A 27,772-nucleotide genomic window follows, 5' to 3' on the forward strand; every position below is an offset into this window, starting at 1 on the left:
GTGGTCAAGGTGAGTCGTTTTCATGTGAAGCTGGTGGGTAGGATGGATCATGGGACGATGACGTAGCGGCTGTTTACCTCAACACGAGCCCTCCAGTGTGGAAAATACGCAAGTTAATACTGTCATGCCGGCGTCAACAAATACCGGATGCCGGGGCTTTAATGCCGAGACCCAGGTCAGCTTCAGCCTCAGTTTCAGCGCACTCCCTTTTGTCTCTGGTGATGCAGCAGAGTGATTAAGTAGATGAACCACATGCGGAGGCATCAGTAATCCAGCACAGAGACCACTGCAAGTCAACAAGCAATCACTACTAGGTACCTTATTCCAAGGCACATGCACATGCATGTTGATTCCAGTAAACCACCATCAAGCGGGTGGCGCAGCCCCAAGCATCACCAACCCCCAAATAAGCCCGCGGCTGTGGCTGTGTGGCTCAGGCTCAATCCGAAACCCAGGCAATCAATAGCTTGGCTTGGTTGCCATGCCGCAACGCGTGGCTCCAGTGCATGAGAGCTGACCCTCCCCCTCCATCCTTTTTCTTTGCTTGAAGCCGCTTCTTCGTTCTTCTGTCACTCAAACAGCGTTATTTCTCTCGCCAAGCGCGCGCAGTGTCTTTGTCCGTCTTTTCCTCTCTGGCGCCTCTTCTGCCTCGACTGCATCGAATCTTGTTGCCGTTACCGACGCCCAAGGTACAGGTTCCTTATCCGGTGCTATCAGCTTACCGGACTTTTGGTAGCCGCTGACCATAAACGGAGGCCAGCCGCCATCCCGCTCAGCCTCAGTCCTGCTAGCTTCCAGCCGCGCCAGGCTTTTCCACCTTTTGCTGCTGATCTCCCGGTGCGGCGGCTACAGGAAAACAAAGACCCCCTCTGTGTCGCATAAACATCCATCGCACCGTTTGCGTTTTCTTTTCTTCGCTCGTTACGCTTTGCTCGAGACATCGTGCGAAGCCTCGTCTCGTCTTCGAATAACCAGCCCCTCCGCCGCCGACTCTCGACCGCTGCGACGTCGGCACCATGGCGCTCTTCGAAATCGACCCCCAGATTCTGCCGAATCTGAAGCTGGGTCTTCACTCGTTTCAGATCGTCCTGGGCTTCTTGGTCTTCTGCTTGGAGATTGCAGTCTTCCGCGGCGACACCTCTCGGATTGTGGGCCTGAACGGATGGACCTTCGCAGTGGTAAGTGTCTGCGCACATCGCGAGACAGCACATCAAGAGAGAAAACGGCTCGGGCGCTGATATTCTTTCCCTTACTCGCAGTGCTTCCTCTCCATCCCGGGCTGGATCTACCTCATCATGACTCCTCGATTTGAGCGCACCCGCAGGTTCGCCAACCCATACGTCATGCTGGCCGTCGATGGCCTCTACATCATCATCTGGCTTTCGGCCTTTTCCACTCAGGCAGCCTACAACAGCTCTGGCCAGTGCGGCGGTAGCTGTGGTATTAGCAAGGCTGTCGTTGCCGCAGGTGTCTTTGCGACGTACGTGTTTCTGTTACGATATGAGGACCCTCGTACCGGTGTTTAGGTATTATAGACTAACCCATCTGTCCACAGTCTCCTTTGGATAGGAACAGCTTTTCTCAGTGCCTACACCCTCCAGTACTACAACTTCCACGGCAGTCTCCCTGGCTACGACAGCCGCAAGATCGGCGGTAGCGACAACATTGATCCTGACAAGGCTGCCTTTTCCATGGCTCCTCACGACGACGAGGCCTACGAGCGGGTCAACATGGACGACCAGGATGCTCCCGGTGCCTATGATGACCACAACACCAGCATGAACAGCCGCTATGGCGACAACCGTCCTTACAACGCCGATGACTTTGACGACCCCAACCGATACGGTGCTCTGCCCCCTCGGACTAACAGCAACCCCTTGTTCGACAGCGAGACGGAGTACCATGGAAGTACTCTCGGCGCGGAATTTGGCAAACATAAGACGCCCTCTCCCGGCCCATACAGCGGAAATCACTCAGACACCTATGCCGATGGCCCAGTCCTGTTCCCGTCTGCCGACTATGACCGGATAGAGCACTGAAGGGGAGGAGAGTGCAAAGACTTATGGCACGCACAAAGGCAAAGGACGACGTATGACGACGGTAGCAGGCACTATCAATGAACTTGAACAAACAACCAAACTATATAAACCTGGGGAGGATCTCTCCGGTGAGCCTGGATGCTTGTGTTTGCTTGGGGTAGAATCATCTCTACGGCGTTGACGGCATCCCGATTTTTTTTTGTTTAGAAACATCTACAACATGATGAAACGTTGATGAGATACCAGGGTGTATATAGAAGGGCCGGCAATTGCACACGAATTCTAACTCGTAGTGTTTATTTTTATTTCTTTATCCACAATATCAGACCCATAACGATGGCGGTGAAATTCAAAAGTTGCTCTTTTGGGATTGGTAAACGAACCACACTGGTCTTGATATTCAAACTACCCCAACGCCGTGATTATGATGCACCCGTCTCGGGCCTCTGCAGCCCATGTATATATGTTAAGAAACAAGAACAATGAGTCAAATCAAACACTCCACCACTCCCCCCACGCATCTCTACTCCTTTTGCGCCTTCAACTTCTTCAACCTCTTGGCGATATCCGCCGCCGTCTGCTGCATGGGATTAAGCTTCATATCCCTCGCCATAGCCCTCGTATCATCGCCATACTTGGCCACCAGCGTCTCCAACCACTCCGTCTCGCGCTCGCTCAGGTACCGGACCTTGGGCGGCGCCGGGTTCTTGGCCTCCTCGATGAGCGACTTGACCACTTCCGTCGTGCCCACGCCGTCATCGTGGATGCCGCCCCATTCTTCGCCATCGTCTCCGTCGTCCTGCTCGTCGCCGGAGGAGTCGAGCTCGGCGAGCGGGTCATTCAGCGGGTTCGCCTTGCGGCCGAGGACGCGGACGATGTTGCCGGCGGCGTCGCGCTCGACCTTTGCTTCGGAGAGAACGGCCCGCTCGCCCGTCGTGATGGCGAAGGGGTCCGGTTTTGAGGTCGTAGTGGCGGGTGCTGCTGACGGTTCTGAGGAGAGCTTCTTTTCGGTGCCGCCGGTGGGGGTCTTGAGGCGTGCGAGGAGGCCTAGTCGGCGGTAGTTTTGCGCCAGCGTCTCCTTCTTGTCCCTGTATCGCAAAGGAAAAGAATTGTTTAGTTGGGCTGTAGATTGAATGGATTCAGGAGGATTTGGAGACAAAGGTTGTGGCGTACCAGTTCTTTGCAATGACAGAGTTGCCGCGCGGGTTGAGGATCTTCTTGGTCTTGTTTGACTGGCGGATGGGGGGGCGGCCGGAGCGGCGCTTCTTCTTCTGTAGTTCGCGACCCATTTTCGAGAAGAATTGGAGATGTAGGAGTGAAGGATTATGCGAGAGTAAGATGCGAGAGGTCGGAGAGGGAGGTGCACTCTTTTTGCGTTCGGCTCGGTGATGGGAGGTTTGGACATGGTAAATAATACAAGGCCGCCCAAAATTTCTGATAGCGGGCTTATCGATATGGATGGAGGCGGCGCTTGTTCCTTTTCACTGTGGGCGAAGTGGGTTCCCTGTGGTCCGAGTTCTCAGATGCCCCGGACCTGAATTTGGGCTTCTTTCAGAGATGCGTCTGTTCTTGAAGTACAATTTGATTCCTGCTTGGTAGCATGAATAAATATTCTCTCTCATATATGACAAAGCATCATGTATTCGACTGTTCAATATCACAGTGGCTGATTTATCCTATAAGTGTGAAAGGTCTACTATAAGGGAACAGCCAAACAGTTCAGCCACTTACAGTCCCTGCGCATTAAAAAAACGCCCAAGCCCAAAGTATGCGTGTGTAGTAGATTCAGGCATAGGAGTCAAGTTACGGCCTATTACATCTTCACGCTACAGACGCTGAAGGAGATACAATCGAAAGCAGCCCTCGTATCGTGAACTTCAGCCTGTATCTGTCATTTGACGGACGGGCAGTTCGTTTTAGAAAATAGCTTACGTCATTCATCTCGGTGACTTCAACGAACCCCCACCAGCATCACTTCAACATGGAGTATCTCAACTTCGACATGCACAGCCTGATGCTGCTCCAGCGTCTTTGTGAATAGATTCTACTAGCTGACCATGGAGGCAAAGAGAAATATTGTCATTGTCGGTATGTATTTGCTTTGCACTCTTGCCTATCCACTCAGCCCAGAACTCGCCACGACTCGCTAGCACACGCTTGAACATCAAGGGTAGAAACGCAAGGGTTCATACCTTACTCTATCTCACATCGATTCAGAAATGGGCTGGTTAGGCTTGATACGATGTAGCTAACTCAAACTTCTAGGAGGCGGCATTATTGGCAGCACAACCGCCTACTACCTGACTCGTCATCCCAAGTTCAACCCGGCTCTGCACACCATCACCCTTCTGGAGGCCGCTCCCTCTGTGGCTCAGGGTGCTTCTGGTAAGGCGGGCGGCCTTCTTGGGCTCTGGGCGTATCCTGCGTCCCTCGTTCCTCTGTCGTTCAGGCTTCATGCAGAGCTTGCTGCTGAACACGGCGGAGCCAATCGCTGGGGTTACCGTAAGATAAAATGCGGCAGCATCGAGGCGGTAGTCACGAAACAGAAGCTCAGCAATCTCCAAAAGTCTGTGGACGAGGATGGCAAAGCGTGGGAGAAGCTTCCAAAGCAGGATGAGGCGGCCAAGGAGCTGCTCCAGGAGGAAGAACTCCCCGCAGATCTGGACTGGATAGACAGAGAGGTGGTCAGAGGATGGGCAGAGATGGGGACACCTGGAGCTTCCGACACTGCGCAGGTGCATCCGTACCACTTCACTACATCAATTGCAGAGCTGGCTCAACAGGGTGGTGCCATCCTCAAAACGAATGCAAAAGTGACGAAGCTCATCACCTCGAAAGCTGGCGTCGAGGGAGTCGAGTACTTGGACCGGACAACAGACGAAACTTGCAAAATCGCCGACGTGACTGACATTATAGTTGCGGCTGGGCCCTGGACTGGGCGAGTGCTCCCTCGTACCAAGGTTGAGGGTCTGAGAGCGCACAGTGTCGTCTATGAAGTCGACGTCACTCCGTACGCAGTGTTCACTGATATCGAACTGCCATCGGACTTTGTCCCTGAACACCGAGCAAAGATGGGACAGAAAAGATTCCACAAGGGCAGAGTAGATCCGGAAATCTATGCTCGGCCTTTTGGCGAGGCATATGCCTGTGGTAAGTCAAGTGCTTTCCCCGAAGAGGATGGTGTCACTGAATGCTTGCTGCAGGAGAACCCGATAGCGTCGTGCCGCTCCCCGAAACAGCCGACCAGGTGCAATTCGATGAAGCTTACTGCGACGACATCATCTCCTATTTCGCAACCGTGAGCCCCGTATTGGCCAAGGCACCTGTCAAGGCGAAACAGGCATGCTACCTGCCACGGCATATCCGGTTCGGACAAGAGAGCGGCCCTCTCATAGGGCCAACGACAACACCCGGCTTGTGGGTTGCTGCCGGCCATACGTGTTGGGGGATTCAGAATGGTCCGGGGACAGGAAAGCTTATGTCCGAGTACATCTTTGATGGCGAGGCCAAGAGTGCCAATGTGTCGAATCTTGACCCGCGGAAGTTCAAGGTATGATCAAGTCTTCATGCCTGTCGTCTCATTACCGCACTTGCAGAAGGCAATTTTATCCCAGGTAGACAGCGATTGAGCAAAGCAACGAGAGATTGTCCAGTTGTTCTTTCAAATATCATAAGTTCAAGCAATTAGGTATATCGAATAGCGGATGGCGCCTTGTTTCAGCAGGGCATTCCAGGGTACACAAGAATTAAGAGCAACCACACCATGAGCCGGGGCATCATTATGCTTAATCTCATTATCCACATGTGTCAAACTCCGAAGCTGATGACCATATCTACTATCACATGCAATGTCAAATCTGATAAAGCATCTACTAATCCATCATTTGATATCCACAAGCACGTTGCGGACGATATGCTGCCCCACGCGGACCGCTCTGCGGACCGGGCCACCAACTCCGGCCATGGAGGGGTATCACCGCATCACCGTCAACGACGCGTCTGCAAAATCTGGAATCTATCATCTGCATATTCTTGTCTCGCGGGATTCCTCTGCCGGATCTTCAGGGGAAATTGCGACGATGCGTGGCGGATCGCGGATCTTGCCTGGAGGAAGAGAGATGCGGACTGTCGACGATGATCGGATCACCGGATTGGCCCAAAACGCCCATCGTTTTATGACGCCGTGCGAAGGCGCAAAACACTCATTGCTTTGCATCTGCACCTCGTCCAGGGCAAATCTCGGATTTTCAACACTCGCTAGATGACCGGTAAGTCCTTTTCATCATCGACGTCGTTACCATCCGCATGAATGGTGTTGGTTGAGGGTCGTATCCTCGTCTCAATTTGGATGTAAGCTGAATCCTCACAGGGCACAATGAAACTTGGCATGCATGCCGTGTCACACAATCCATCATCTCGGTATCAGATCGTCACCAATTCTCTGGTAGCACACGATTGGAAGCGTCGATATTGATATGCGACTCGGCCTCTGTGCCTCTCTCGCCCGCGGGCTGTGAGATGTGGCTCCAGATGCACTCGTTGACTCGGTCACCTGGCGTTTGCTGCGAGATGAGGGCCGATGACGGGTCCATCCACGACGGGACTGTACTCGGAACGCCTGGAATGGCTCAGGCTTCAAAGTACCTCAAAATATCGACACTATGACTTGATTCATAGCGAGCAGGTTTCGGAAAGCGACATTCACAAGCTCATGGAGCAGTCGACGTTCACCCGTCAAGATCTGCATTCCTGTGTGCAACTCGAAAGTTGCGCCACAGACGACACTCAGCATTGGGATCTCGAGCTCATCTTGCAGGCGGGATGTTATTGCCTTTCCCGAGCTATCCAAGCCTGGTCGTTTTGTCAGCAACGCCAGCCAGATGACCTGCCGACTGGCCGCAACCGGGCGCTGAGGATTCGAGCCTGTCGAAGGGGCTTGCAGCTCGACAGTGGACAAATAGACGGTCGCCAGCTCACGAGGCAGAGCCGGATGCTGACGCATTGGACTTGAAGATGGAGGTGAGTTGGGGGCCAGAAGACAGGAGAAACGAAAGAACAATGAGCGAAACAACAGGGAGCCCTGCCTCTTGGAGATGATGCTCAGAATTCATCATCACCACTGGATGCTGCAGAGCGTTTAGTGATCGAACCAAACCAACCTGGACACCGCCTCAGAGGTACCGGGTACCGGCTTCTAGCGCCCAGGGTACAGCGCGTGCTGCGTCAGCCGCTGACTCATGGAGCGCGCCAGCAGCAGCACACAGCGGCACACACCGCAAACAGGCTGCCGCGCCCGCTGCAGCCCCATCGACTCAGCACCCAGCGCCCGCCCTCCAGCAGGTCGCGCTGCTGGCGGCTGCGAGTACCAGCGACCTCGCCCGCTACCGTGGCCTCGCGGCGCGCCCAGCAAACTTTATGCAGGCACGCTATTACATTACCTCTGTGTACCCCGCTCAACTTTTATTCAGCACCAGCAGCACCAGCAAGTACCAGCAGCAGCGCCCTCTCTGGCAGCATCAGCATCGGCGTCTTCTGCATCTTCTGCCGTTGCCTGCATCGCGCCCCAACTGCCAGGTGATGGCTGCATGTCCTCGCCGCTCGACCCCGAAGCATGCGGTAGCACAATGTCCGAACCAGCAGCCGATGCGTCCGCCTGGGACCGGTCCGATGCCCGCTCGCGGCAGCCGCCGATAGTCAACACCATCCGCCGCATCCGCCAGGCATGCACGAATTGTCGGTGCGCAGAAACCTCAGATCTATCCCGTGTCGCTGCTCCGTGATCCAGGCCGGGGGAGATGCTGCCCGTTCATGGTCGCACGAGTGCGGCCTCGGGGCTCCAGGGCTCCAGGCTGCGCTGAGTGGCGGTGTATTGAAACCTCTGGCCTGGGAGACGGGGCTGGCAGCTGCCTGGATGAATATCCGCATCACGAACTGACATTTTTGCGTGTGCCAACGCAAATGCTCCAGGCATCGCAAAACAAGGTGTTCCGGCGAGCGCCCTCGCTGCATGAACTGCCGCCGAGTCGATCGCGTCTGTCACTACGAGCCCTACTCCGCCACGAACCCCCCGAGCTCGACGTCTAGCGCTGGCAATGGCGCAAAGAGATCGCCGCCTGCCCCGGGCTCGACCTCGACGCTTTTCCCTCGTGCCGGCGTCGTTGATGTGAGAAACCAACTCTTGCGAATCTCCAGCTCTGTAAAAGACGCGCGCGTTCTGACCTTGGATGTAGCCGGAACTGCTCAACAGGATCAACACTATTGAATCGCAACTTGCCCAGCTCCACAGCCAGGGCTTGTTAGGCTTCCTGTGCGTTTAAACTTCTTGCATCGGACCGTTCATCTCAGAACATACGGGGCAATCGTTTGATTATCTCGGCGCCTGCTAATACTGCTTACAGAAATGGCGAAAACCGCGGCGCATCGGGGGCTTTCCCCGACCTGACAGCAGCATCCCGTAACTACCAGGATCTCTCGCCAGATTTCACAGAGCCATCACCTCCTCAGCATCAATTCCAGAACTCTCTCCCCGATACAACAGAACCCGTTTCCGACATCTCGAATGCAATGTGGGTTCTTCTGAGGCCACTTTCCATGCTGACATCCTACAAACGCTGACTCGGCAGCAGGAGATTTACCACCGCCCCGCCTCCCCCAGTCATGGCTCACCTCATCGACACCTACTTTCTTCACGTCCATAACCAGCCATACTCATACTTCCACGAGCAGAGCTTCCGAGAGAGGCTCAACTATGGCCTTGTGCCAAAGTGTCTACTCTTCGCCATTCTAGCATCCGCCCTCAAGTTCTCCGATTCTGACTTTTTCCGTGGCTCGCGACGCGAGGCTACCGAGGCATATGCTAGAGAGGCTTGGCTGGCTCTCCTCAATGACCATCTTACAGTCGAGAACAACCCCAGCTTACCGGTCGCACAGGCTAGCAACATTCTCGGAGTGGTGGATTTCACATGTAAGTCGTAGCTCCCGTAAGAGACTGGGAAACCATGTTGGTGACTGAACATCTGCACTTTAGGTGGTCGTACCAGCTCAGGATGGCTCAAGATCGGACTTGCTGTCCGCATTGCGCAAGATTTGCAGCTCATGAGGGAGCCGTCAAGCACATTGACGCCGGTTGAACAGGAAGAGCACCGGCGAGCCTTTTGGTCCATATATCTGCTGGATAAGCTGGTCTCCGTCGGTCAGAGCCGTCCCCCCGCCATCTCCGAAGAGGACATACACGTACAGCTGCCCACCGACGAGGAGACGTTCAGAAGGGGTCTGTGGAAGAAGACGCCGACGCTCCATCAGCTCATCAACTGGAAGTCCGAGACGGAATCGGTCAACAGCACCTTCACTCAAACGATTCTTGCCGCGACGGCTCTGGGACGATGCGTTCGGTACGTCTTACACGGGCGCGAGATTGACGAGATGCCGCCGTGGGATCCCAGGTCCGACTTTACGCTACTCAACACCTTCCTGCTGCTCATTGACCACCACCTTCAAATCGAGACCACCACGATCCCCCAAATCGTGGAGCAACATCGCAAACCGGACGGCACCCTGGATTTTCAATCCCTTGAGCACGTGGTGTTTGCGCGCATCGTCTTCCACACCACCCACTGCCTCCTTAACCACCCATTTCTCCTCCGGATGAGGCTGCAAAAGGGAAACTGCAAGGTGCCGCCAAAGTTCCTGACCCGCTCGTTCGAAGTCAGCTGTTCTCATGCTCGCGCAATATCGTGCGTGGTGGAGGACGCCATCGCCTCTGGCTGCCACGTACAGTCGTCGTTTTATGCATATGCCTCCATCCTGGCCGGCGGCATTCTCTCCTTGGCGATTCACATCGACCAAGAAAAGGGACAAGTCACGGACCCGGAGCTGCTCAGCCATTACCAGAAGGCGATACAGATTTTGGAACGGGTGGGGAGGAGATGGGATCATGCTTCGAAAATGGTGAGTCCTGCCTATCCCGCTGCGTGTCTCAGCTTGTATTAACATCCCACCTGCTATTTCAGCACCTTCAATTAATGCTATTCGATGCCAACTATCACTCTCTCGCGGCGCTTTTAGACTCGACAACGCCCGAGGTCGACCCGAAACTGGAGTCTGCCTTGTGGCTGATGGTTGACTACGTGGCCATGTCTGCGCATAACGACTCAGCACTAACGCCGCCGGCACTTTCGACAGATACGTTCCTGGGTCCGCTCGATACTCCGATGGGACTGGAGAACAACGATGCCTTCGGGGGCATGGCGCCCAATGCGAATCCCGACCCGAACGTTGGCTTTCTTGGAAATGGAGTACCTCTGTGAGGTCTATGATGTTGGCCTTTTTGTCTTTCGTGCCTGTTACATGATAAATGGTGGAATGATGTATATCTTCCCTCTCAGGAGTTCGGCAATGATGAGTTATGTACACGTTGTATATCGGTCAAAACGGCAGTTGGGTGGTTGAGGCGATTGAGATCTGTCATTACATCTATGTAAAGTTTAATTTATGAGCGCATATACCGACCAAGACAGACAGACCTGTCTTGTCTAGCTGACGACATGCTTGTTGACAAACATGGACTGGACGTTACAGAAGCTCTTGAGGCCGTTGGTCCCCCACTCGGCGCCGATGCCGCTCTCCTTATGCCCTCCGAAGGGCACGATGGGTGATATCTCGAAGTGGGTGTTGATCCAGACGGTGCCGGCCTCGATCTCGCGGCCGATGCGGGCAGCCTTGTCGATGTCGTTGGACCAGATGGAGGCGCCGAGGCCCATGGAGGTGTTGTTTGCGCGGGCGATGACGTCTTCTTCGGAGGACCACGAGAGGAGAGGAACAATGGGGCCTGACAGAAACAAAAATCAGTATGCTATACGTCTCACGGTGATTGATGATGATGGTGGTGATGATGGTAGTGGTGATTGTGAGTTGTGGCTTCATCTTACCAAAAGGCTCCTCGACGACAATCCTCGAGTCCTCCGGCGGCCGATCAATCACCGTCGGGGCAACATAGTACCCCTTCTCCGGGGCCTCGATCTTGCCCCCGACGGCGACCTTCCACCCCTGCCTCTCGATGTCGTCGAAGAAGGTCTTGACGCGGTCGTACTGCATGGCGTTCTGCAGCGGGCCGTGGGTGACGCCCGGCTGGGCGCCGTCGCCGAGGGCGTAGGCCCGGACGTGCTTGACCATTGCGTCGCGGAACTGGTCGTAGATGTCCTCGTGGGCGTAGATGCGCTTGAGGTTGAGGCAGACCTGGCCCGAGTTTAGGAAGGCGTAGAGGGCGACCTTTTCGGCGACCTTGTCGACGTCGACGTCTGGGAAGATGATGGCTGGGTCGTTGCCGCCGCTGTTTTGGTGGGTGGTCATACATGCACAGTTGTCAGATGAAAAGGTCTTCTTCATGGGGGTTGTTGTTGTCTGAATGCTGGGGAAACGGAAGGGGTTCGTACGTACAGCTCAAGAGTGACTCTCTTTAGGGTCTTGGAAGCGCTCTGCATGACCAGCTTTCCCGTCGCCGTCGAGCCGGTAAAGCTGATCTTGTCGATGCCGGGATGGCTCGTGAGCCACGGCCCCAGGTTGTCGTTACCGCTGAGAGACTGGACGACGCCTGGAGGGAAGAATTGCTGCGCCAGCTCGACGACCTTGAGGCCGCAGTAGGGGGTAAACGGGCTACACGAGTGTTTTTCAAAGTTGTCAGCTGATCCAGCAACTTATAGCTTCTTTCCTGGATTCTTCCCCGAAAACTTGTTTGAAGGGGACTCACGAAGGCTTGACAATGATGACGTTCCCCGTGAGCAAGGCCGGCGCAATCTTGCCCGTGGCGAGCAGCAGGGGAAAATTCCAGGGGACGATGGCGGCGACGACGCCCAGGGGCGTGTACCGCGTGATGACGGTGTGCCTGTCGTTGTCCTCGACGACTTCCTCGGGGAGCTTGATGTTGGACATGCCCCTGATCCACTCGATGGCGGCGTCCGTCTCGCCATCTGCTTGGGGGATCTGTATATAACCATCGGGTCAGGTTTTCTCACAATGGAGATATTATCGTATAAAGAGAGAGATTCTTGACTCACAGGCTTCCCCTGCTCCGAAATCAACAGGTCCCGAAACTCGACGCGCTGCCTGTCAATGGCATCCGCAAAGGCCAGCACCGCGGCCCGGCGCTCCTCGTAGGGGACGCGGGACCACTTCTTGAAGGCGGCCCTGGCGGCGTCGACGGCGCGGTCGAGGTCCGCCTGCGTGGCCACGGGCACGGCGGGCTTGGGCTCGAGGGACGCTGGGTTGATGCCGTGGCGGGTGTGTTCGGTTGGAGCGCTTTTGCCGTTGATGATCTGGACGTAGTTGCTCTGCAGGTCGATGGGTTGACCGGTGGTGGTTGGGGGAGGGGAGGTTGCGGAGGGGGCCATTGTGAAGAGCGTGGTTGTGAAGATGTTGCTCGTTGGACGCTTGCTGGTTGAATTATTTGAAGACAGATAGTTGTATGGTCAATAAAAGTTGAAAGAGGAGAAGCTTGGAACGGGAATGTTCATCTAGTTGGGAGTGTATCTCTTCTTTTCTACCCAAAGGCATCATCAAAGACCCCATTTTATGCAAACTCAGCTTGGCCCTCTTTCTCCCCCCTTACATATCACGTCTTTCGTACATCGTGTCACAGAAACAGAAGTTCAGCTCCGACAAAAGGCGCCCTCCCCCTCCCTGCAGCAAATCAAAAAGCCTATATGCGGTCCGTAGCACGAAACAAATGCAAGCCACTGGTCCTTGGAACGGCGGCTCGTTATCTGAACCATCACATGAGGCGTTCTAGCACTGGATCTTCTCCTCTCTCTTGTCCTCGTTTGGGCAAGAAGAGGACGTTCTATTAGGAGAGTACATGCACAACTACTACTATTGCCATTATCAGATTACCGGTATACTAATGAGTGAATATCAAGTACATGCAGAAACGGCCAATATTGGACTAGGTACCCCAGTACAGCTGAATGCAATGTACGAAGAAGCAGCCCACAACCGAAAGAGAGAACTCGCCTCGTGTGGTCAAGCCTCGCTTCGTTTACCCCGGATTCGAAAGTCCAATTTCCCCGTTCTCCGCCCATATTCCAAGCGCAAGCTTCAACCGGACCGCTGCCACCCAGGAGGATGGACGAATGGCCGGACCGAGATGCTGCTCTTAGAGCCAATGGAGGCCGAGTCCCAGCATCCGGGTCGCCAAATCGGACCTGTGTGATCTCTGTGGGGGTAAAAAGGAGCGAATCAGTGGGATGGAATCGTTTCCCATTTTACGGAAGACCCAACAGGTTTGATGTTAGTAGTAGTAGTGGCAGCGGGAGCTAAAAATTAAGGCTGTGGGATGGATCCGGGGCTTGCCTCGATGTGTGTATAGGAGAGCAAAGCTGGGGGAGCTGGCATCGCCACATGCCGGAATAGGCAATTCTTTGAGAATTGATACGTGGAGCGCGGTTGCATGTAGACTTTGCGGAGGATGGATTGCTTTGAGAAATGGGGCAGACGATGAACTTGGACTGGAACCTTGAAAGTATTTGGATATGGAGGGAAGTTTGTGGCCATCAGATAGAAGACCCGATATCGCAGTCTTTAGTCTATCGAGGGGGGGGTTGAGGGACGTGCCAGTGGGAACAGAAGACGGCAGAGCACTGTTTTTCACATGGCATGGAAACAAAAGAATACATGGTTGAAGAGAGTCTGGAAAGATCAGCTGCCATGATAGTAACAGAGCTGCCTCTTATTTGCCTTGTGCCGTCTGCATGTATATACCCATACCCGTCATTGAACACTTGTGAATCCCCGTGATAAACTCCGTGATAGTTCTTCCTTCCTAGCAAGCAAAAAACTCATTCACCACATCCAGTCCCTCCCCCGGATACTGCAAAAAGCTGTCCGCCCGGTACGGCTCCGCCACATACCAGCACGTCGCCGCCTCCAGGTCCTTGAGCCAGTCCCCGTCAGCCACGAGATAGTCCTCCTCCTCCTCCTCCTCCCCCGTCTCAGTTGCTACCACTCCGCCGGGCCTGCTTCTAGTCTCCTCCTCCTCCTCCCGTTTCTCTTCCTCCTCCTCCTCATGCCAGTTGGGCGACTCCCTTGACAAATCAGCACCCGCGTAAATGTCGTGCATGGACTGCATCAGCCGCCTGCTCTGCCGATAGCTCGGCTCCGTCGCGCAGCCCTGCAGCTGGCCCCTGAGCTCCAGCAGGTGCACGCTCGCGGCGGACACGGCGATGTTGGCCGCCATGCTGGGCAGCAGCCGGTCGAGCCCGTGGTCGTAGATGTTGCGCGAGATGTCGCCGATGCGCTTCGCCGAGTGCTGCATGTAGATCTTGCACATCTCCTTCTCCATGGCCGACGCCTCCTCCGCCTCGCGCAGCAGCGCCACGAAGCGCGAGCGGTACAGGCACAGCACCGCCGCGTAGTACATCATGTGCAGCACCGCCCGGTCCAGCGAGATGCTCGCGCTGCCGTCCCTGCTGATGTCGCTGCGCGAGATGGGCCGGTACGAGACGCCCTCCGGCAGCCCGTCGCGCCACTCCAGCAGGTCGCGGATGTACGTCGTGAACATCTTTTGCTCACTGCCGCTGCCGCTGCCGGCTGCAGTCGCCGCCGCCGCCGCCTCCTTTTCGGACGACAACAGGCCGTCGTGTTGGGGCGCCACGTACATGCTGCTCGACAGGAAGCTCATGGACCGGCAGAGCGTCGCCTGCGCGACGCACATCCTCGCCAGCTCGGCGCGCTTCTTGCGGCTCTTGACATAGACGCACACGGCCTCGAACCGCCCGTGGTCCGGATCGTCGCTGCGGATCTGCTCCGGCTGGAAGTCCGCCTCCTCCAGCATCGCCACCTGGAAGTCGCCGTCCTTGATCCGCGGCGGCCGCCTCATGCCCAGGGACAGCAGGCGGTCGCGGATGAAGCAGCACCACCAGACGCGGCGCCGCAGCCGCTGCTTGCGCTTCGACAGGTTGGGCTTGTGGGCGGACGGCTCGAGGTGCAGGCCGGCGGCGAAGGCGTGGGAGACGGCGGCGTCGATCCAGAACCACGTCTTGCCGTGCTCGTCGGAGGCGTCTTGCCAGGAGGTGATGAGGAGGAGCGATTGGGTGAGGACCATCTGGTCGAGCTCGCAGTTGTACTTGTACAAGAGCTGCCCGTCACGAAGCAGTTAGCAAACTTCTGCCCTCACTGCATGGTAGATGGTCATGGTCATGGTTTTTGGGGGGGTTAATGGAACTCACTCGAACTCGCTTTAGAAACGCCGTGCGGGCTTGCTTCCGGGTCTGATATCCGCCATTCCGGAGGTGCTGCAGCTCTACGTGTGCCGTCCCAGCGGCGAGGACAGCCTGCAGCAGCAACAAGCTCACCTGTCCCGCGGACCCATCGGGTGTCTCTATAGAGTGCAAGAAGGCATCGAGATCCAGAGTCGGCACATACGGATGCACGTATTCGAAAAAGGCCCGGAGGAGCGCATTCTGGAGGGCACTGTCGGGCAGGCTCAGGGCGCCCTCGGCATGCAGAAACTCCATGTCGTCTGGAGGGAGGCTCGTCAGGGGTCGGACATATCTTGGTAGGTCAAAGGCGTCGACGATGTCTGACGGTGACTCTTGGGGAGACTTGTCGGCTTCAATGTCCGCTCGTAGAAGCTCCAGGTCGTCCATCGACATGGGCGCGTCCAGGGAGTGAGACTCGATGGCAAACTCCTCGAGCAGGTTGCAAGGTCCACCATTCGTGGCAGCCTCTTCTGTAACACCCGGCTCGCAAGGGGTTGCCGTTGTAACTGGCCTTCTTCTCCGTCTAAGGTATATGTGCTCATTAGCAGAGGGGTTCTTCTTCTTCCTCTTCTCGCTTCGCTGTCTCCGACACACACACACCTTCTAGCTCGTCGAGCATGTGTCACACACTGCTGCCCGTTCCACTGGCAATTCCCGCAAGGCGACCGTATCGTGACATCGCATCTGACCTTCCTCGCCCTGCATGCCAGACAAGCCTTGCTAGCTCTGCGGACTGGCTGCTTCGACGAATGCGGCTCTGGACTGAGAGAGCTGCCGTCGGTGCTGAGCCGCTCCAGGGGATCCATCGGTAGGGCTGCTGCTGTCAACTAGTTACTGCAATTGCCGCTCCAGACCTTGAATACTTCGAGCTTTTGCCGTCTTCTCGGTTTAAGAATCGTTTAGAGCCGAGGTCTTTTCCCAGCTGCTGGGGCTTAAGGGGGGTGGGATATACATATATCTCAATCCACCGCTTTTCGTCGTGAGCGGTGACCGATGCCGGGTTCTTCTCAGCTCATCTTTTCCTCCCGGACTCAAAACAACACCGGGCTTCGGTCCGGAGTCTCCACGTCTGGCATCCACAGGCGGGCACCACAGCGGTCCGGCGGGTTCCCCAGATTCTCCAGGTCAGGGGCTTGGACTATACTCTAGCCGGGCTCACGAGAACGCGGGGTACGAGATGGGAACAGAAACTATGTAGGCGTGTCTTGTCGTTCGATTCGTCTGGCATCCGTGTCTTTCCCACTTGTTCGAGTCTATAAGCGCAAAGGAAGCCAGGCGATCAGACAGGATGATGACGATGCTAGCCTCGGTCCGTGTGATTTGGCCCCAGATTCCAAGGACAATAAGTGGGCGTGGAGTCTAGCTCTACCCACTAGCAGCACCATCAAGCCTCTCCCAGTCTCCTACCACAGCAACGTGTTTCATCACACGTTCTCTGAGGCTCTTCTCCCTTCTTCTTCTTCTTCTTCTTCTCCTTCTTCTTCTTCTTCTTCTTCATCTTCCCTCAGCTCAGCGCCAAGGGGGGTTGCTCACGTGAAAGTCTCAATAGCAACAACACGACGCAGACTGGCCTCGACTTCCAAGCATTGCCCCAATCCATCTGCCATAGACACTCTATTCCTTCTTCCTCTCCCATCCATCCTCCCCTTCCCTTGGAAACTCCTTGCCCCCCTTGACCAAATCAGTCACGCCCGGAACAGCATTTTCCATCCAAAACTGCGTCCCATTCGGCCTCGCCAACGCTTGTCCGACCTTGCCGCCATCCTCATGGACGAGCCACTTCTCGTCCACCGTCCCCAAGAAGACGTCGACTGTGCTGCCGTCGTCTGTCGACCGCCAAACCAGCGACGTCCCGCACCGCTTGCAGAATCCTCTGTAGCGGCCTGGCGACGATTCGTACTCCGCAAAGGTTTCATGGCTGCCGAACGCCGGCTCGATCTGGGAGGGGAGCACGATGATGAATTGGGCTATGAGGGATGATGTCCACTTGCGACACATGGTGCCTGTGAAGATTCATCTGTTAGCAAGTGAGCGTTCTCAGGGTGAGGGCTTAGCGACGACGAAAAACTGTCTGGAGTATGCCACACTTACACTGGCAAGTTGATGACTAAGATCACAAAGGGTAAGTCATTGTGATTTCGTGTGCAAAAAAGCGATGTGTAGGAGCATACATACCTGAGGCGGCCATGGTGTTTCGGTAGACGCAGATATCGAGTAGCGAATCGAGCCGCAGAGGCATCCTCCCGTGATGGCTTCGGGAAACGCCATTCTGTCAAGCTCTCAACTCTACATAAACACTCAAGGGGGTAGTCAAAGTAGTTCTTAAAGGGACATCTTCATTGAAGAGCTTGCATTTCAAGTCTTCTCCCGGCTGGGCCCCCGGCGTAATGCGGAGCTGGATCTGGTAATCATTCCGAGGTCCCAATTTTCGGCGCGATCGGACAAGGCCGGACCAGATGGGGATCCCGCTTCGAACGGGCCAACTTCCGGGCCAAGTCCCAGACGGATCTGTCGAAGAACCTTGGCTTGCCCGGGTTGAAACCCTCACTGCATATCTGGTAATATTATACGGAGCTGAGCAGGCGGAGAAAGAAAGTAACGAATACCCGTTTCAAGTCAAGAGCTCACCATTATATACCTGGTACTGTATGCTTATGCTACTCTATCCTATGTCAGATGCATGCAAGAGAAACTTAGGACACTAATTCACCACAATAAGACTTCATATCCGCTATAAGTGCCATCATGCAGATGAACAATGAGCACCCAGTTCTACTCAGTAGCCCCTCTGCTTCAGCTCCCCCTCCGTCCATTCCCACAGCCTCCTCTGCATATCAGCGTCAGCGACGTACTTGTTTTTACTCTCCAGCTGCGCAATCGGCACATAAAACCCGCCCTGCTGAAGCTTATCCTTGCCCACGGTAGCGGCCCACAGCTGCGTCAAGGCGCCGTACGCCACGTCGTGGTACACAAGAGGGCCGAAGAAGCGCATCAGGTTTCGCAGGAGGAAGCTGTTGGACGCGGTCGTCGCATACAGATCCGTCTGGATCATGCCGGGGTGGACAGACACCGAGGTGAGTTCCGGGTGCCGCTTGGCCAGCTCGGCGGCAAAGAGGATGTTGGCTGCTTTGGAAGCGCCGTAGGACGTCCATTGGCCTTGTGACGAGAGCTTCTCGGTGGAGATGATGGTCTCAAAGGACGGCGCGAATCTGTATCCGATGGACGATGTGGAAATGACGCGGACGTCGGGATTGTACTTGGTGACGGTCTCTTTCAATACGGGAAGCAGCTTTTTGGTGAAGAGAAAGTGGCCGACGTGGTTGGTGCCCAGCTGAAGGTCGAAGCCGTCGTCCGTCTTGTTGCCCGGCGGCATGTTCATGATGCCTGCATTGAGAAAGAGCAGGTCAATCCGGTCCGTGCTTTGGGCAATCGTCTCGGCGGCGGAAGCCACAGAGGCCAGGTTGCTGAGGTTGAGCGACACGAACTCGACGTCGGCGGGCTCGGGCAGCTGGGAGTTGATGGAGGTGATGGCGTCTTTGGCTTTGGCCTCGTTCCTGGTGGCGAGGAAGACCTTTTTCGGCGAGTGCTTGCAGAGCTGGAGGATGGTCTCTTTGCCGATGCCTGTGTTCCTGTATTGGATGGGTTTGTATGAGCCGGGCTGAGCTTCTTTCAGGGCATTTTCAAAGGTCGACGACTTGCCCTCCGGTGACCACGATTACTTTGCCTTCTTGAGAAGGAATGTCCCTCTCGGGAGAGAATTGACTCCCACCGAAAAACATTTTCACTCGTCTTGGTGAGGGTCTGATGGAAATTCTCTGAGGCTGTAACTGTATACTCTAGCTGTTGTCGACTTGAAGCACAGCATGTCTGAGTAAACCTCTCTCGTATTCAGGAAGACCGAGAGCCTGACGATAAATGTCAACGTCACTCCACTCCGCCCATGGCGACGACCCACCTCCTAGTCCGTTTACACTGCAACGCAAGGTGGACAGGCATCACAATCATCGCGTACAAGTATTGGTTCCCTCGATAAGAATTGAAACTATATGCGGAGATTCATAATCGTTAGTTTGTTGCGTCCTTGTTGATTCAAAGCCATCGGAAGACTCTCATCCGCCAATCAAGCCGGACATACGCTTCGTTCTCCGTTTCAAAAACCAGCAGCGCAAGTTGCACCAAATCCGACGAACAATATGCACTTTCCGACAGCTTGACAAAATGGGTTCTGGACCAATGAGGCGTCGGAACTATATCATTTGTTTTGAGGATCGGGAAATCATGCCACTGAACTCAGACTGAGAGACTGCTTCGAGCAACAAGGGTTCTCTAAGCCACCATAAGATGCGATCATGCGGCATTCCGGGATCAAACAAAGCCGAATTTGACGCCCGGATTTCATAATACCACATGATTGCAGTGGTTGCAGGTTTGCATAATCACGTTGATTCACTCCCAAGTCTCCGTCGTCAGCTCTTGACATGTGACTGAACGGTTACCAACGTCATGTCATGTCGAGGCTCGACTCCCACTACACGCCGTCTGTTCTAAGTGATGCGAAACCCAAACTCTAGCTTGGACGGGCCGAAAGTGTGAGTTGTAAGGATCTGACAACGACGACAGCCTGGTTCCTCGATAACAATGACACTCAAGCCCACATATCAGCGTTATTGTGGGCGCTGATTGGTTCATTGCAACAAGAATTGTATGCCTCGATCGCTGTCGTAAAGAGGTTGGGGCCTTGTCAGGCGGAACGCAATGCATACAAAGACAAAGTCTAGCTACTCAAAGTCGCCAAATTTTAGAAACGCCTCAGACGACTTGCAACACGGCGAAAACTCTTGACAGGACAGAAATGCAATACGGCAAAGGAATACGCTCGATACTTGTTGGTTGATCGACCCTCATGTAAGCACTCAATCGCTGGGCCGCGAACAAGAACCCGCCTCCGAGGCTGTTTTTAGCTTGGTCCCTGGTAATCCAGAGAACAAAGAACCCGCCTCTGCTGGCTGACGCATGACATCACGCATCCAGCTGTCGTTCGCATTCGCATTCGTCAAGGTTGACTGAAAGCCGCGAAGCAAGACACATGGACGAGGAGGGCAAGTTAAGACGCAACTTTATCGACGGCTTTTCACCCTCAGTAGGAACTGCGTGTATTATTAGGTGCGGGATCCAGCAAGTTTACCTCTCTAGCGATGCGGACAGATTCAGTGCTCCGTTCCGGCCCGTTCGGAAGCTCAGGTGCTACCAAGACCCATGGAGAGCTTTCGAGTACTTCACCCGCAAACCCGGTATAACGGAATACCTCAGGGCAGTGGATGCGAGCAATAATACTAATCCATTACGAAGGGTCACAGTAGTACAGCTTTGAGATTGTGCGCTGAAAGACGCCAGGCCCGTCGCCACCCGTGGGGCTGCCGAGGCCGAACAGATCGTTGAGCCGATGGGTCCCGGAAGGCTGAAGTTGAAAAGGCTATCAACAGGCGCGAGAACTAAGCTCATATCGTGAACAAGGCCGCTTGCTTGCTTGCTTGTTATAATTGCACCGCCGGCTTTGTCATCGGACCAGCTCGAAAACTGCAAAATGGCCCGTTGCCCAAATTCCAAATCCCTCGCCCGGGCTCTGCCAACGGCGCAGCCCCGACTGGGAGCACCGTGCCGTGCGCCACTAGGAGCAAAACGTCATCAGTGGACTGACTCGAGAGTTGCATTTATATCGTCTGCCTCGGCCTCCGTCTCAGCCTTTCCGACTCTGCATCACCACCATCGCACCATCAGCTCGCATCACCAGCACGCAGCCACTCCCCCGACTCCAAACAGACTCTTCTCTACAATGTCTTCCGCCACCAACTTCTTCGACTTCAAGGTGCCCGACGGTAAGCCCCTCCTTCTCTGATTCTTCGCCGCCGAATCTTGCGACAGAATTGCGACACAACACCCCGCAGTCTGCGCCAGACATCGTACCACAACCGCCATAACCCATTGAGTCATCGTCATCTTGTACTAACGAGCGCATCGTCTTGTAGCCACCGACAACGAAGTCCCGCTGGACAAGTTCAAGGGCAAGGTCGTCCTCGTCGTCAACACCGCGTCCAAGTGCGGCTTCACCTACCAGTACAAGAACCTCGAGTCCGTCTACCAGGCCATCAAGAAGGAGTACCCCGATGACTTTGTCGTCCTCGGCTTCCCCTGCAACCAGTTCGGCGGCCAGGAGCCCGGCAGCAACGAGGAGATTCAGAACTTCTGCTCGCTCGACCAAAAGGTCACGTTCCCCGTCATGGGCAAGGTCAACGTCAACGGCGACGACGCCCACCCGCTGTACAAGTGGCTCAAGCATGAGAAGCCCGGCCTGCTCGGCCTGGAGAGGGTGAAGTGGAACTTTGAGAAGTTCTTAATCGGCCGTGATGGAAAGGTGATTGGGCGCTGGGCCAGCACGACGGAGCCGGAGAAGATTCAGGATAAGATTATTGAGGCCATCAAGCAGCCCGCGCCCTAGATGCTGCTGGGTGGCGGTTTGCGATGGGGTTGGAGATGTGAGGGGTAGAATAGATTGTAAATAATAATCATGCCATTGACGAAATATACCCCCCCTGCCAACACTTTTCTGGCACTGATCACAGATGCCCGATCATGATCTTTCCCCGAAATCTGGGTCTGATCTTTTCTTCTTTTTCTCTTTTTTGTTCTTTTCTTCTGTCTCCCTGGAGCAGCCATGATGGCAGAAAAGTCGAGTTGCCAGCCGGCCTGTGCGTGGAATATCCCTTCGCTCAAAAGCGCATCTTGAACCTACCCTGGAGGTTTTTATGCCTTTTCGAGTCGCGCAGATGAACTTTTGTTCATGTGTATGCTATATGTCAATCCTGAATTCAATATGCACCAAGCTCCAGCTTATAAACCGTCTTACAGTAGTAGTGCCATACACATCCCACACATATGGGTATGTGTTGATACCTCTTAGGCGGCTTGTAAGCAAACAATCATTACTCGCTTACCAGCCGAAGCTCTATATGAGATGCTCGGCAACACATTAAGCTCATTTGTTTGGATGCTTTACTCTCTTGGCCATGGGAAGAGAGACAACGGGTGACGTCTGGATTAACAATTGCCTATTAGGTAAGACATGCACCGGCAACGGGGTTTTGCGGCTGTACCGTTGCACGGATCGGACTTTGACTTCGCTCGTGTAAACCATCCAGCTGTCTTGCTCGAGCAGACGGTGGCTTGGGTTGCGTGTAAGCGAAGTGCTGGAGCATCTGTGTCTGTTCTGTTACCTGAAGATATTAACATCGCCCGAATCACGGTTGCTACGTACAGGTACCACCTCGCAGCTGAACAAGGTCATTCGTCTAAAGGAGTTCAGGTAAAGGTGCCAAGCTTCATCCCCTACCTTCGTATCTCGTCTCTACAAGTTGAGGCAAGGCTAAGATTGAAGCCATGCATCAACCAACGACTCCATCTCAGCTGCTGGAAGATCGTCTTGATTTAGCATTGAAGTATCCGTACCCCGTACACACTTAATCCTCTCATCTTGCATCCAATTTGACGGAACGCTTGGCACGGTCAATCTCCGCCAAAGGGATTCCGATCCAGGCTAGTTTTCGAGAACCAGCGTCCTCAGCAGCAGTTGCTCTGGGGAAACGGAGCTGCTACTCCTACGTGTACAACTAGTATGTACTCCGTAAGAAGCTACATACAGGGAAGCCACCGTGAACCGGCATCAGCCTGTTTGCCAACCATCACCTGGGGACGCAAGATGAGATGCCACGGTGGCTGAGCGCCAAAGATGGATGGACAAGACAAAAAGTCAAAGTGCGCTATCAGCGCGTTATCGCTCAGCGCAATCGCAGTGCCTTGCGGCGATCACAGGCCCCCGTTGCGACGGCTCACAGCGACTGGTGAAGGCTGGCTGGTAAGTTGGAGGGATTGGATGGGCGGCCCCTGCAGAGCGCTGCCGTGCTAGCGCCCGATAGGGGCAGCCTAGGCGGGAAGCGTGCTGGCCTAATGCAGGAACCGAAACGTGGTGGCGACCACTGCAGTGCGTCCTTCCCATCCAGGCCGCTTGTCATCCCAGACTTTCCCTCCCAGCATCCAAGCATCACCACGGCAAAGGAGAAGAAGAAAAAAAGAACGACGACGGACACGGTCCATGACCACGAATCACACCAGTCGCTCCCCTTTACCACAGCCTCTGTTGATCGGCCGGACACGTCAGCAGGCAAAGCACAGCTCCCAGTGCCCGAAGCGCCGCGCTGCTGTGCTGTCGCCTCCCGTGTCTGGCTTGGCGAGCCATCCGTCATGTTTCGTCTTCTCCGCTCAGCGGCCCCTTCGTCATTAATGTCTCTTCCAGTTCAGCTGGGGGCCCCTTTACGACTCGATCCCTGCCTGCCCGCCCCGTTGTTTAGGCTGGGCCCTATTTCTCCCACTTCATGCTTCTGAAACTTTTCGTTTGGTTACCGCTGCTACAGTAATCCTCTGTCACTCTCCGCACAGGTGACGGTGCCCTGGAAGGACCCTCTAATGCTTGCCTGCGCAGCCTCACGGACGAGCAGGATCTACAAGTGCAATCGAGCGATGTGAGATGCGATTGGCGCAAATGGCATTCGGTGGGATCCCTATTCCTGCAGAGGAGCGACTTTCGATAATTGCCTGATTTCAGGATCGTCGCCAAGGCCCTAAGAAGCAGGTCCTCTCCCCTCCTCTCTCGGTAGTCTGGCTGGGAGAGCAGAGCAGCTGAATGTTTGTTCACTAGAATATGACAGAGCCAACGCGTTCATACATGAGATGGCGGGCAAGAAAAAGGAAGGGAAAGAAAGGAGTCCGGATAGATGCGTCCGTCTAGGCGCCCGTCCGAGCTTTGCAAAGCAATGGATACGGCATGCAGCTACGGGAGGCACGGGAGGCACGCACAGGTGATCGAAGCAGACCGGCTTCACGCTCACGACTCTATCTTCATAGCACCTTAGCTTCGATTGAAGCTTATCTGGTGCCACCGAGCGCTCCGTCCGTATCCCGCTGCAGGAACTCGCCCGCTGAGCTGCAGAAGCTTGAAGCTTGAGGCCTCTTCAGGTGTTGGCTCGCTCGTGTGCAACTGTTGATTCGCCACAAGGAGGAGGTGAAGCCGGGAGAGCTCTAGACCCCTTGCTCGTCTTCAATTGCTCATTTCCTCTGTGCGCCCACGATTACCCACTGCCGCGGCTTGGCCCAAACAAACGCTGGCAGAGCCGTCCTGCCCGTACCTTGACTGGCGCAACCCTGTGGCCGTTTGACTGCTCCCAAGCGACGCCATACATGTACGGACAAGGATGCTGGGACCCACGCCAGGGCCATGGATCGCCTGGGTTGGTCGAGTCGTCTCTGTTCGCTCGTCGACTACGAGTAATTATCCACACGAGCAAGCAGGGTACGGGACGGCGAATTGATTATACATAATGCTCCCTGGACCAGCTCCCTCGCTCTCCATCTCGACCTCAGAGGTCTCCCTCCTTCTCGCCTACGTCGCTCCCTTTTTTTGGTCCAACTGCTTTTCAGTCTTTCCTTCTTCTTCGTGCTTCTATTTTATTACAGCTTCTTTGCCGGTCATTCCTTACGCCGGCAATTGCATACGTTCGCTACAAGTATGCGTTCCACTCTTTACGGCCTCGCGGCCCTGCCGCTTGCGGCTCACGCCCTCGAATTCATCGACGACACAATCGCCCAGCAGAATGGAATTATGCGATATGCTCTTACCACCACCAAGGGTGCCACCTCGAAGCACCTTCACAGGCGCCAGGATAGCGCCGATCTGCAGTCCCAGCAGACTGGTTACTTCTACAGCATCCAACTCGAGATTGGCACACCACCGCAGGCAGTGAGCGTCAATTTCGATACTGGCTCCTCCGAGCTCTGGGTCAACCCCGTGTGCAGCAAGGCAACGGACCCTGCCTTTTGCAAGACATTTGGCCAATACAACCTTTCCACGACCTATGTCGACGCCAAGGCTCCCGGAGGTATCAAATATGGTACCGGCTTCGTTGATTTCAACTACGGCTACGACTATGTCCAGCTCGGCTGTAAGTAATGCCCTTCTCTACCCGGAGCTGTCACAGTGGGGGAATTTAAGTGAACAAGGTAGCCGGTGAAGTCGGCTCAAGTTTGTTTCAATGTCTTTTGAGAAACACCTCGATAGCTAGGAGATGAAAGGGGAGATTGGAAAAGGAGGCTCGCTGACCAGCAATGCAGCTCTGCGAATCAACCAGCAGGTCTTCGGTGTTGCCACTGACAGCGAGTTTGCTTCCGTTGGTATCCTCGGTGCCGGCCCCGACCTGAGCGGCTGGACAAGCCCCTACCCCTTTGTCATTGACAACCTGGTCAAGCAAGGCTTCATCAAGAGCAGGGCTTTCAGTCTCGACATCCGTGGCCTCGACAGCGACCGAGGCTCCGTCACCTATGGTGGAATCGACATCAAGAAGTTCTCTGGCCCCCTTGCCAAGAAGCCCATCATCCCCGCCGCCCAGTCTCCCGATGGCTACACCCGCTACTGGGTCAACATGGACGGCATGACCATCACCAAGGAGGATGGATCCAAGGTTGAGATCTTCGACAAGCCCAACGGCCAGCCGGTTCTCCTCGACAGCGGCTACACCGTCAGCACGCTCCCCGGTCCCTTGATGGACAAGATCCTCGAGGCCTTCCCCTCGGCCCGTCTGGAGTCCACCTCCGGCGACTACATCGTGGACTGCGACATCATCGACACCCCCGGCCGTGTCAACTTCAAGTTTGGCAACGTTGTGGTCGACGTTGAGTACAAGGACTTCATCTGGCAGCAGCCCGACCTGGGCATCTGCAAGCTCGGTGTCTCCCAGGACGACAACTTCCCTGTTCTGGGCGACACCTTCCTGCGCGCTGCCTACGTCGTCTTTGACTGGGACAACCAGGAGATCCACATTGCTGCCAACGAGGACTGTGGTACCGAGCTGATCCCCATCGGCTCCGGCGCCGACGCCGTCCCGGCTTCTGCCATTGGCAAGTGCGCTTCCTCCACCGACCCCAACGCGACCACCTCTGCCGAGGCGACCACGGCTACCTCTGCCGCCGCCGAGACGTCTGAGCTGGCCACCACCACCTCCGAGGCTGCCTCGACTTCTGCCGCCGAGACCACCAGCGTGCCGTTGACCACTGCGCCCGCCACCACCGGAGCTCTGCCCACGACCTCTCACCGATTCAGCAACGGCACTGCCCCCTACCCCATCCCGAGCCTCAGCTCCGTTGCCGCCGCCGGCTCTAGCTCCGTCCTCTCCGAGTCCAGCACCGGCGCTGCCGCTGCCGGCACCACCTCCGCGGCCGCTGCCTCTGGCACTGTCACTGGCTCTGGCTCTGGCTCCGCCACCACGCCCGCCCCGACCTACACGTCGACCTTCACCACCACCAACGTGTACACCGTTACCTCGTGCCCGCCCTCGGTCACCAACTGCCCCGTTGGCCACGTCACGACTGAGGTTGTCATGGCGTACACGACCTGGTGCCCCGTTGAGGACGGCCCGCATCCCACCACGGCTCCTCCCAGGCCCGCCGCTCCCGAGATCACTGCGACCTTTACGCTGCCCAACACCTACACCTGCAGCCAAGGCAAGGACACCTGCAGCAACCCCCAGACGGCGCCTCACGTCATTGTTGTCACTCCCATTGTCACCCAGACGGCCCCCGTCCAGATCCCTGGCGCTGCGGTTCCCACCCCCTCTGTCGTTGCTTCGGCTCCCGTCTCGACCAGCGTGGTGCCATCGCCCACAGCCCCTGTCGCCACCAGCCCGGCCCAGTCCGCCTACTACCCGCCTCCTCCTCCTCCTCCGCCTCAGCATGCCGTTTCTTCCCCAGCTGCCAGCGTTCCTGCCGTCACGCCGGCTCCCGTTCCCTTCCCTACCGGTGGATTGACGACCGTCGTCGCCCCTGGCAGCACCGGTGTTCCTTCTCAACCTGCCCAGTCCGGCCTGCCTCCTGTTCCGGCCGGAGCTGCCGAATCCCGCGCCCCTGCCATCGTGGCTCTGTTGGCCGGAGCTGTGGCTGCTGCTTTGTTGTAAATTCATGTGAATACGAGATGAGCATTGTACACTTTGGTTATGTTGACGGAGAAGAAGAGAAGCTCACGCACCCATAGACAGAGGAGACGACCAGTGCACGGGCGCGTGTCTGTATGAATGTGCGTGTACGGAAGGCGGATCACTGATCAAGGGTTCCGTTGGTGTCTGTCGCTTGGCCCCATGATGCTATATACCATTTTACCCAGTCCAGAGTTGTGGATAATTATTTCTCTTTGCGAGGCTTCTGTAGAAGTTCATGGGATGGATGTCCCATATCTCGATTAATATCTATTACTTGTCTTCCTACCATGCTGGCTGCCTTGAATTCCAAAGCCCATCGCCGTGGAGTTGATCTTTTTTGCAGAATGGAATGGTGCTCTGTGCGTTGACATGTACGTGAATGGAGTCTCATGCATCCTGCAAAGTAACT

The 27,772-nt window shown here is 55.5% G+C and overlaps 10 protein-coding genes across 10 annotated transcripts; 5 read left to right on the plus strand and 5 right to left on the minus strand.

Moving 5' to 3' along the window:
- Positions 1-1,006: 1,006 nt before the first annotated feature.
- BBK36DRAFT_1187697 (hypothetical protein) lies at positions 1,007-2,039 on the plus strand (the record flags this gene model as incomplete). The annotated part of the gene is made up of 3 exons (XM_024896546.1): positions 1,007-1,178; positions 1,260-1,480; positions 1,556-2,039. Exons 1-3 carry the CDS (start codon positions 1,017-1,019, stop codon positions 2,037-2,039), a joined length of 867 nt encoding a protein of 288 aa, XP_024752907.1. The 5' UTR covers positions 1,007-1,016.
- A 523-nt stretch (positions 2,040-2,562) lies between these two features.
- Positions 2,563-3,328, minus strand: BBK36DRAFT_1156156 (hypothetical protein; the record flags this gene model as incomplete). The annotated part of the gene is made up of 2 exons (XM_024893897.1): positions 2,563-3,127; positions 3,213-3,328. The coding sequence occupies 2 exons, from the start codon at positions 3,326-3,328 to the stop codon at positions 2,563-2,565; spliced, it is 681 nt and encodes a 226-aa protein (XP_024752908.1).
- Positions 3,329-4,096: 768 nt separating this feature from the next.
- On the plus strand, positions 4,097-5,595 carry BBK36DRAFT_1187701 (FAD dependent oxidoreductase; the record flags this gene model as incomplete). The annotated part of the gene is made up of 3 exons (XM_024896547.1): positions 4,097-4,127; positions 4,305-5,189; positions 5,243-5,595. The coding sequence occupies 3 exons, from the start codon at positions 4,097-4,099 to the stop codon at positions 5,593-5,595; spliced, it is 1,269 nt and encodes a 422-aa protein (XP_024752909.1).
- Positions 5,596-7,663: 2,068 nt separating this feature from the next.
- On the plus strand, positions 7,664-10,345 carry BBK36DRAFT_1165844 (hypothetical protein; the record flags this gene model as incomplete). The annotated part of the gene is made up of 7 exons (XM_024894827.1): positions 7,664-7,776; positions 8,022-8,202; positions 8,270-8,346; positions 8,438-8,605; positions 8,666-9,003; positions 9,067-9,986; positions 10,049-10,345. 7 exons carry the CDS (start codon positions 7,664-7,666, stop codon positions 10,343-10,345), a joined length of 2,094 nt encoding a protein of 697 aa, XP_024752910.1.
- Positions 10,346-10,570: 225 nt separating this feature from the next.
- BBK36DRAFT_1110230 (aldehyde dehydrogenase) lies at positions 10,571-12,424 on the minus strand (the record flags this gene model as incomplete). Its single annotated transcript, XM_024889556.1, has 5 exons — positions 10,571-10,866; positions 10,967-11,367; positions 11,475-11,690; positions 11,785-12,017; positions 12,092-12,424. 5 exons carry the CDS (start codon positions 12,422-12,424, stop codon positions 10,571-10,573), a joined length of 1,479 nt encoding a protein of 492 aa, XP_024752911.1.
- Positions 12,425-13,851: 1,427 nt separating this feature from the next.
- Positions 13,852-16,095, minus strand: BBK36DRAFT_1207064 (hypothetical protein; the record flags this gene model as incomplete). The annotated part of the gene is made up of 3 exons (XM_024897370.1): positions 13,852-15,165; positions 15,257-15,812; positions 15,890-16,095. 3 exons carry the CDS (start codon positions 16,093-16,095, stop codon positions 13,852-13,854), a joined length of 2,076 nt encoding a protein of 691 aa, XP_024752912.1.
- An 808-nt stretch (positions 16,096-16,903) lies between these two features.
- On the minus strand, positions 16,904-17,557 carry BBK36DRAFT_1138017 (hypothetical protein; the record flags this gene model as incomplete). Its single annotated transcript, XM_024893212.1, has 3 exons — positions 16,904-17,292; positions 17,381-17,396; positions 17,465-17,557. 3 exons carry the CDS (start codon positions 17,555-17,557, stop codon positions 16,904-16,906), a joined length of 498 nt encoding a protein of 165 aa, XP_024752913.1.
- Positions 17,558-18,065: 508 nt separating this feature from the next.
- Positions 18,066-19,068, minus strand: BBK36DRAFT_1165848 (NAD(P)-binding protein; the record flags this gene model as incomplete). The annotated part of the gene is made up of 2 exons (XM_024894828.1): positions 18,066-18,918; positions 18,989-19,068. The coding sequence occupies 2 exons, from the start codon at positions 19,066-19,068 to the stop codon at positions 18,066-18,068; spliced, it is 933 nt and encodes a 310-aa protein (XP_024752914.1).
- Positions 19,069-21,122: 2,054 nt separating this feature from the next.
- On the plus strand, positions 21,123-21,785 carry BBK36DRAFT_1111416 (glutathione peroxidase; the record flags this gene model as incomplete). The annotated part of the gene is made up of 2 exons (XM_024889703.1): positions 21,123-21,165; positions 21,316-21,785. 2 exons carry the CDS (start codon positions 21,123-21,125, stop codon positions 21,783-21,785), a joined length of 513 nt encoding a protein of 170 aa, XP_024752915.1.
- Positions 21,786-24,905: 3,120 nt separating this feature from the next.
- On the plus strand, positions 24,906-26,793 carry BBK36DRAFT_1085654 (acid protease; the record flags this gene model as incomplete). The annotated part of the gene is made up of 2 exons (XM_024888958.1): positions 24,906-25,338; positions 25,508-26,793. Coding segments are annotated over 2 exons (1,719 nt in total), but the record flags the coding sequence as incomplete, so codon positions are not given.
- Positions 26,794-27,772: the final 979 nt, after the last annotated feature.

The sequence above is a fragment of the Trichoderma citrinoviride genome (assembly GCF_003025115.1).
Source record: "Trichoderma citrinoviride strain TUCIM 6016 unplaced genomic scaffold BBK36scaffold_2, whole genome shotgun sequence".
Taxonomy (NCBI): Eukaryota; Fungi; Ascomycota; class Sordariomycetes; order Hypocreales; family Hypocreaceae; genus Trichoderma; species Trichoderma citrinoviride.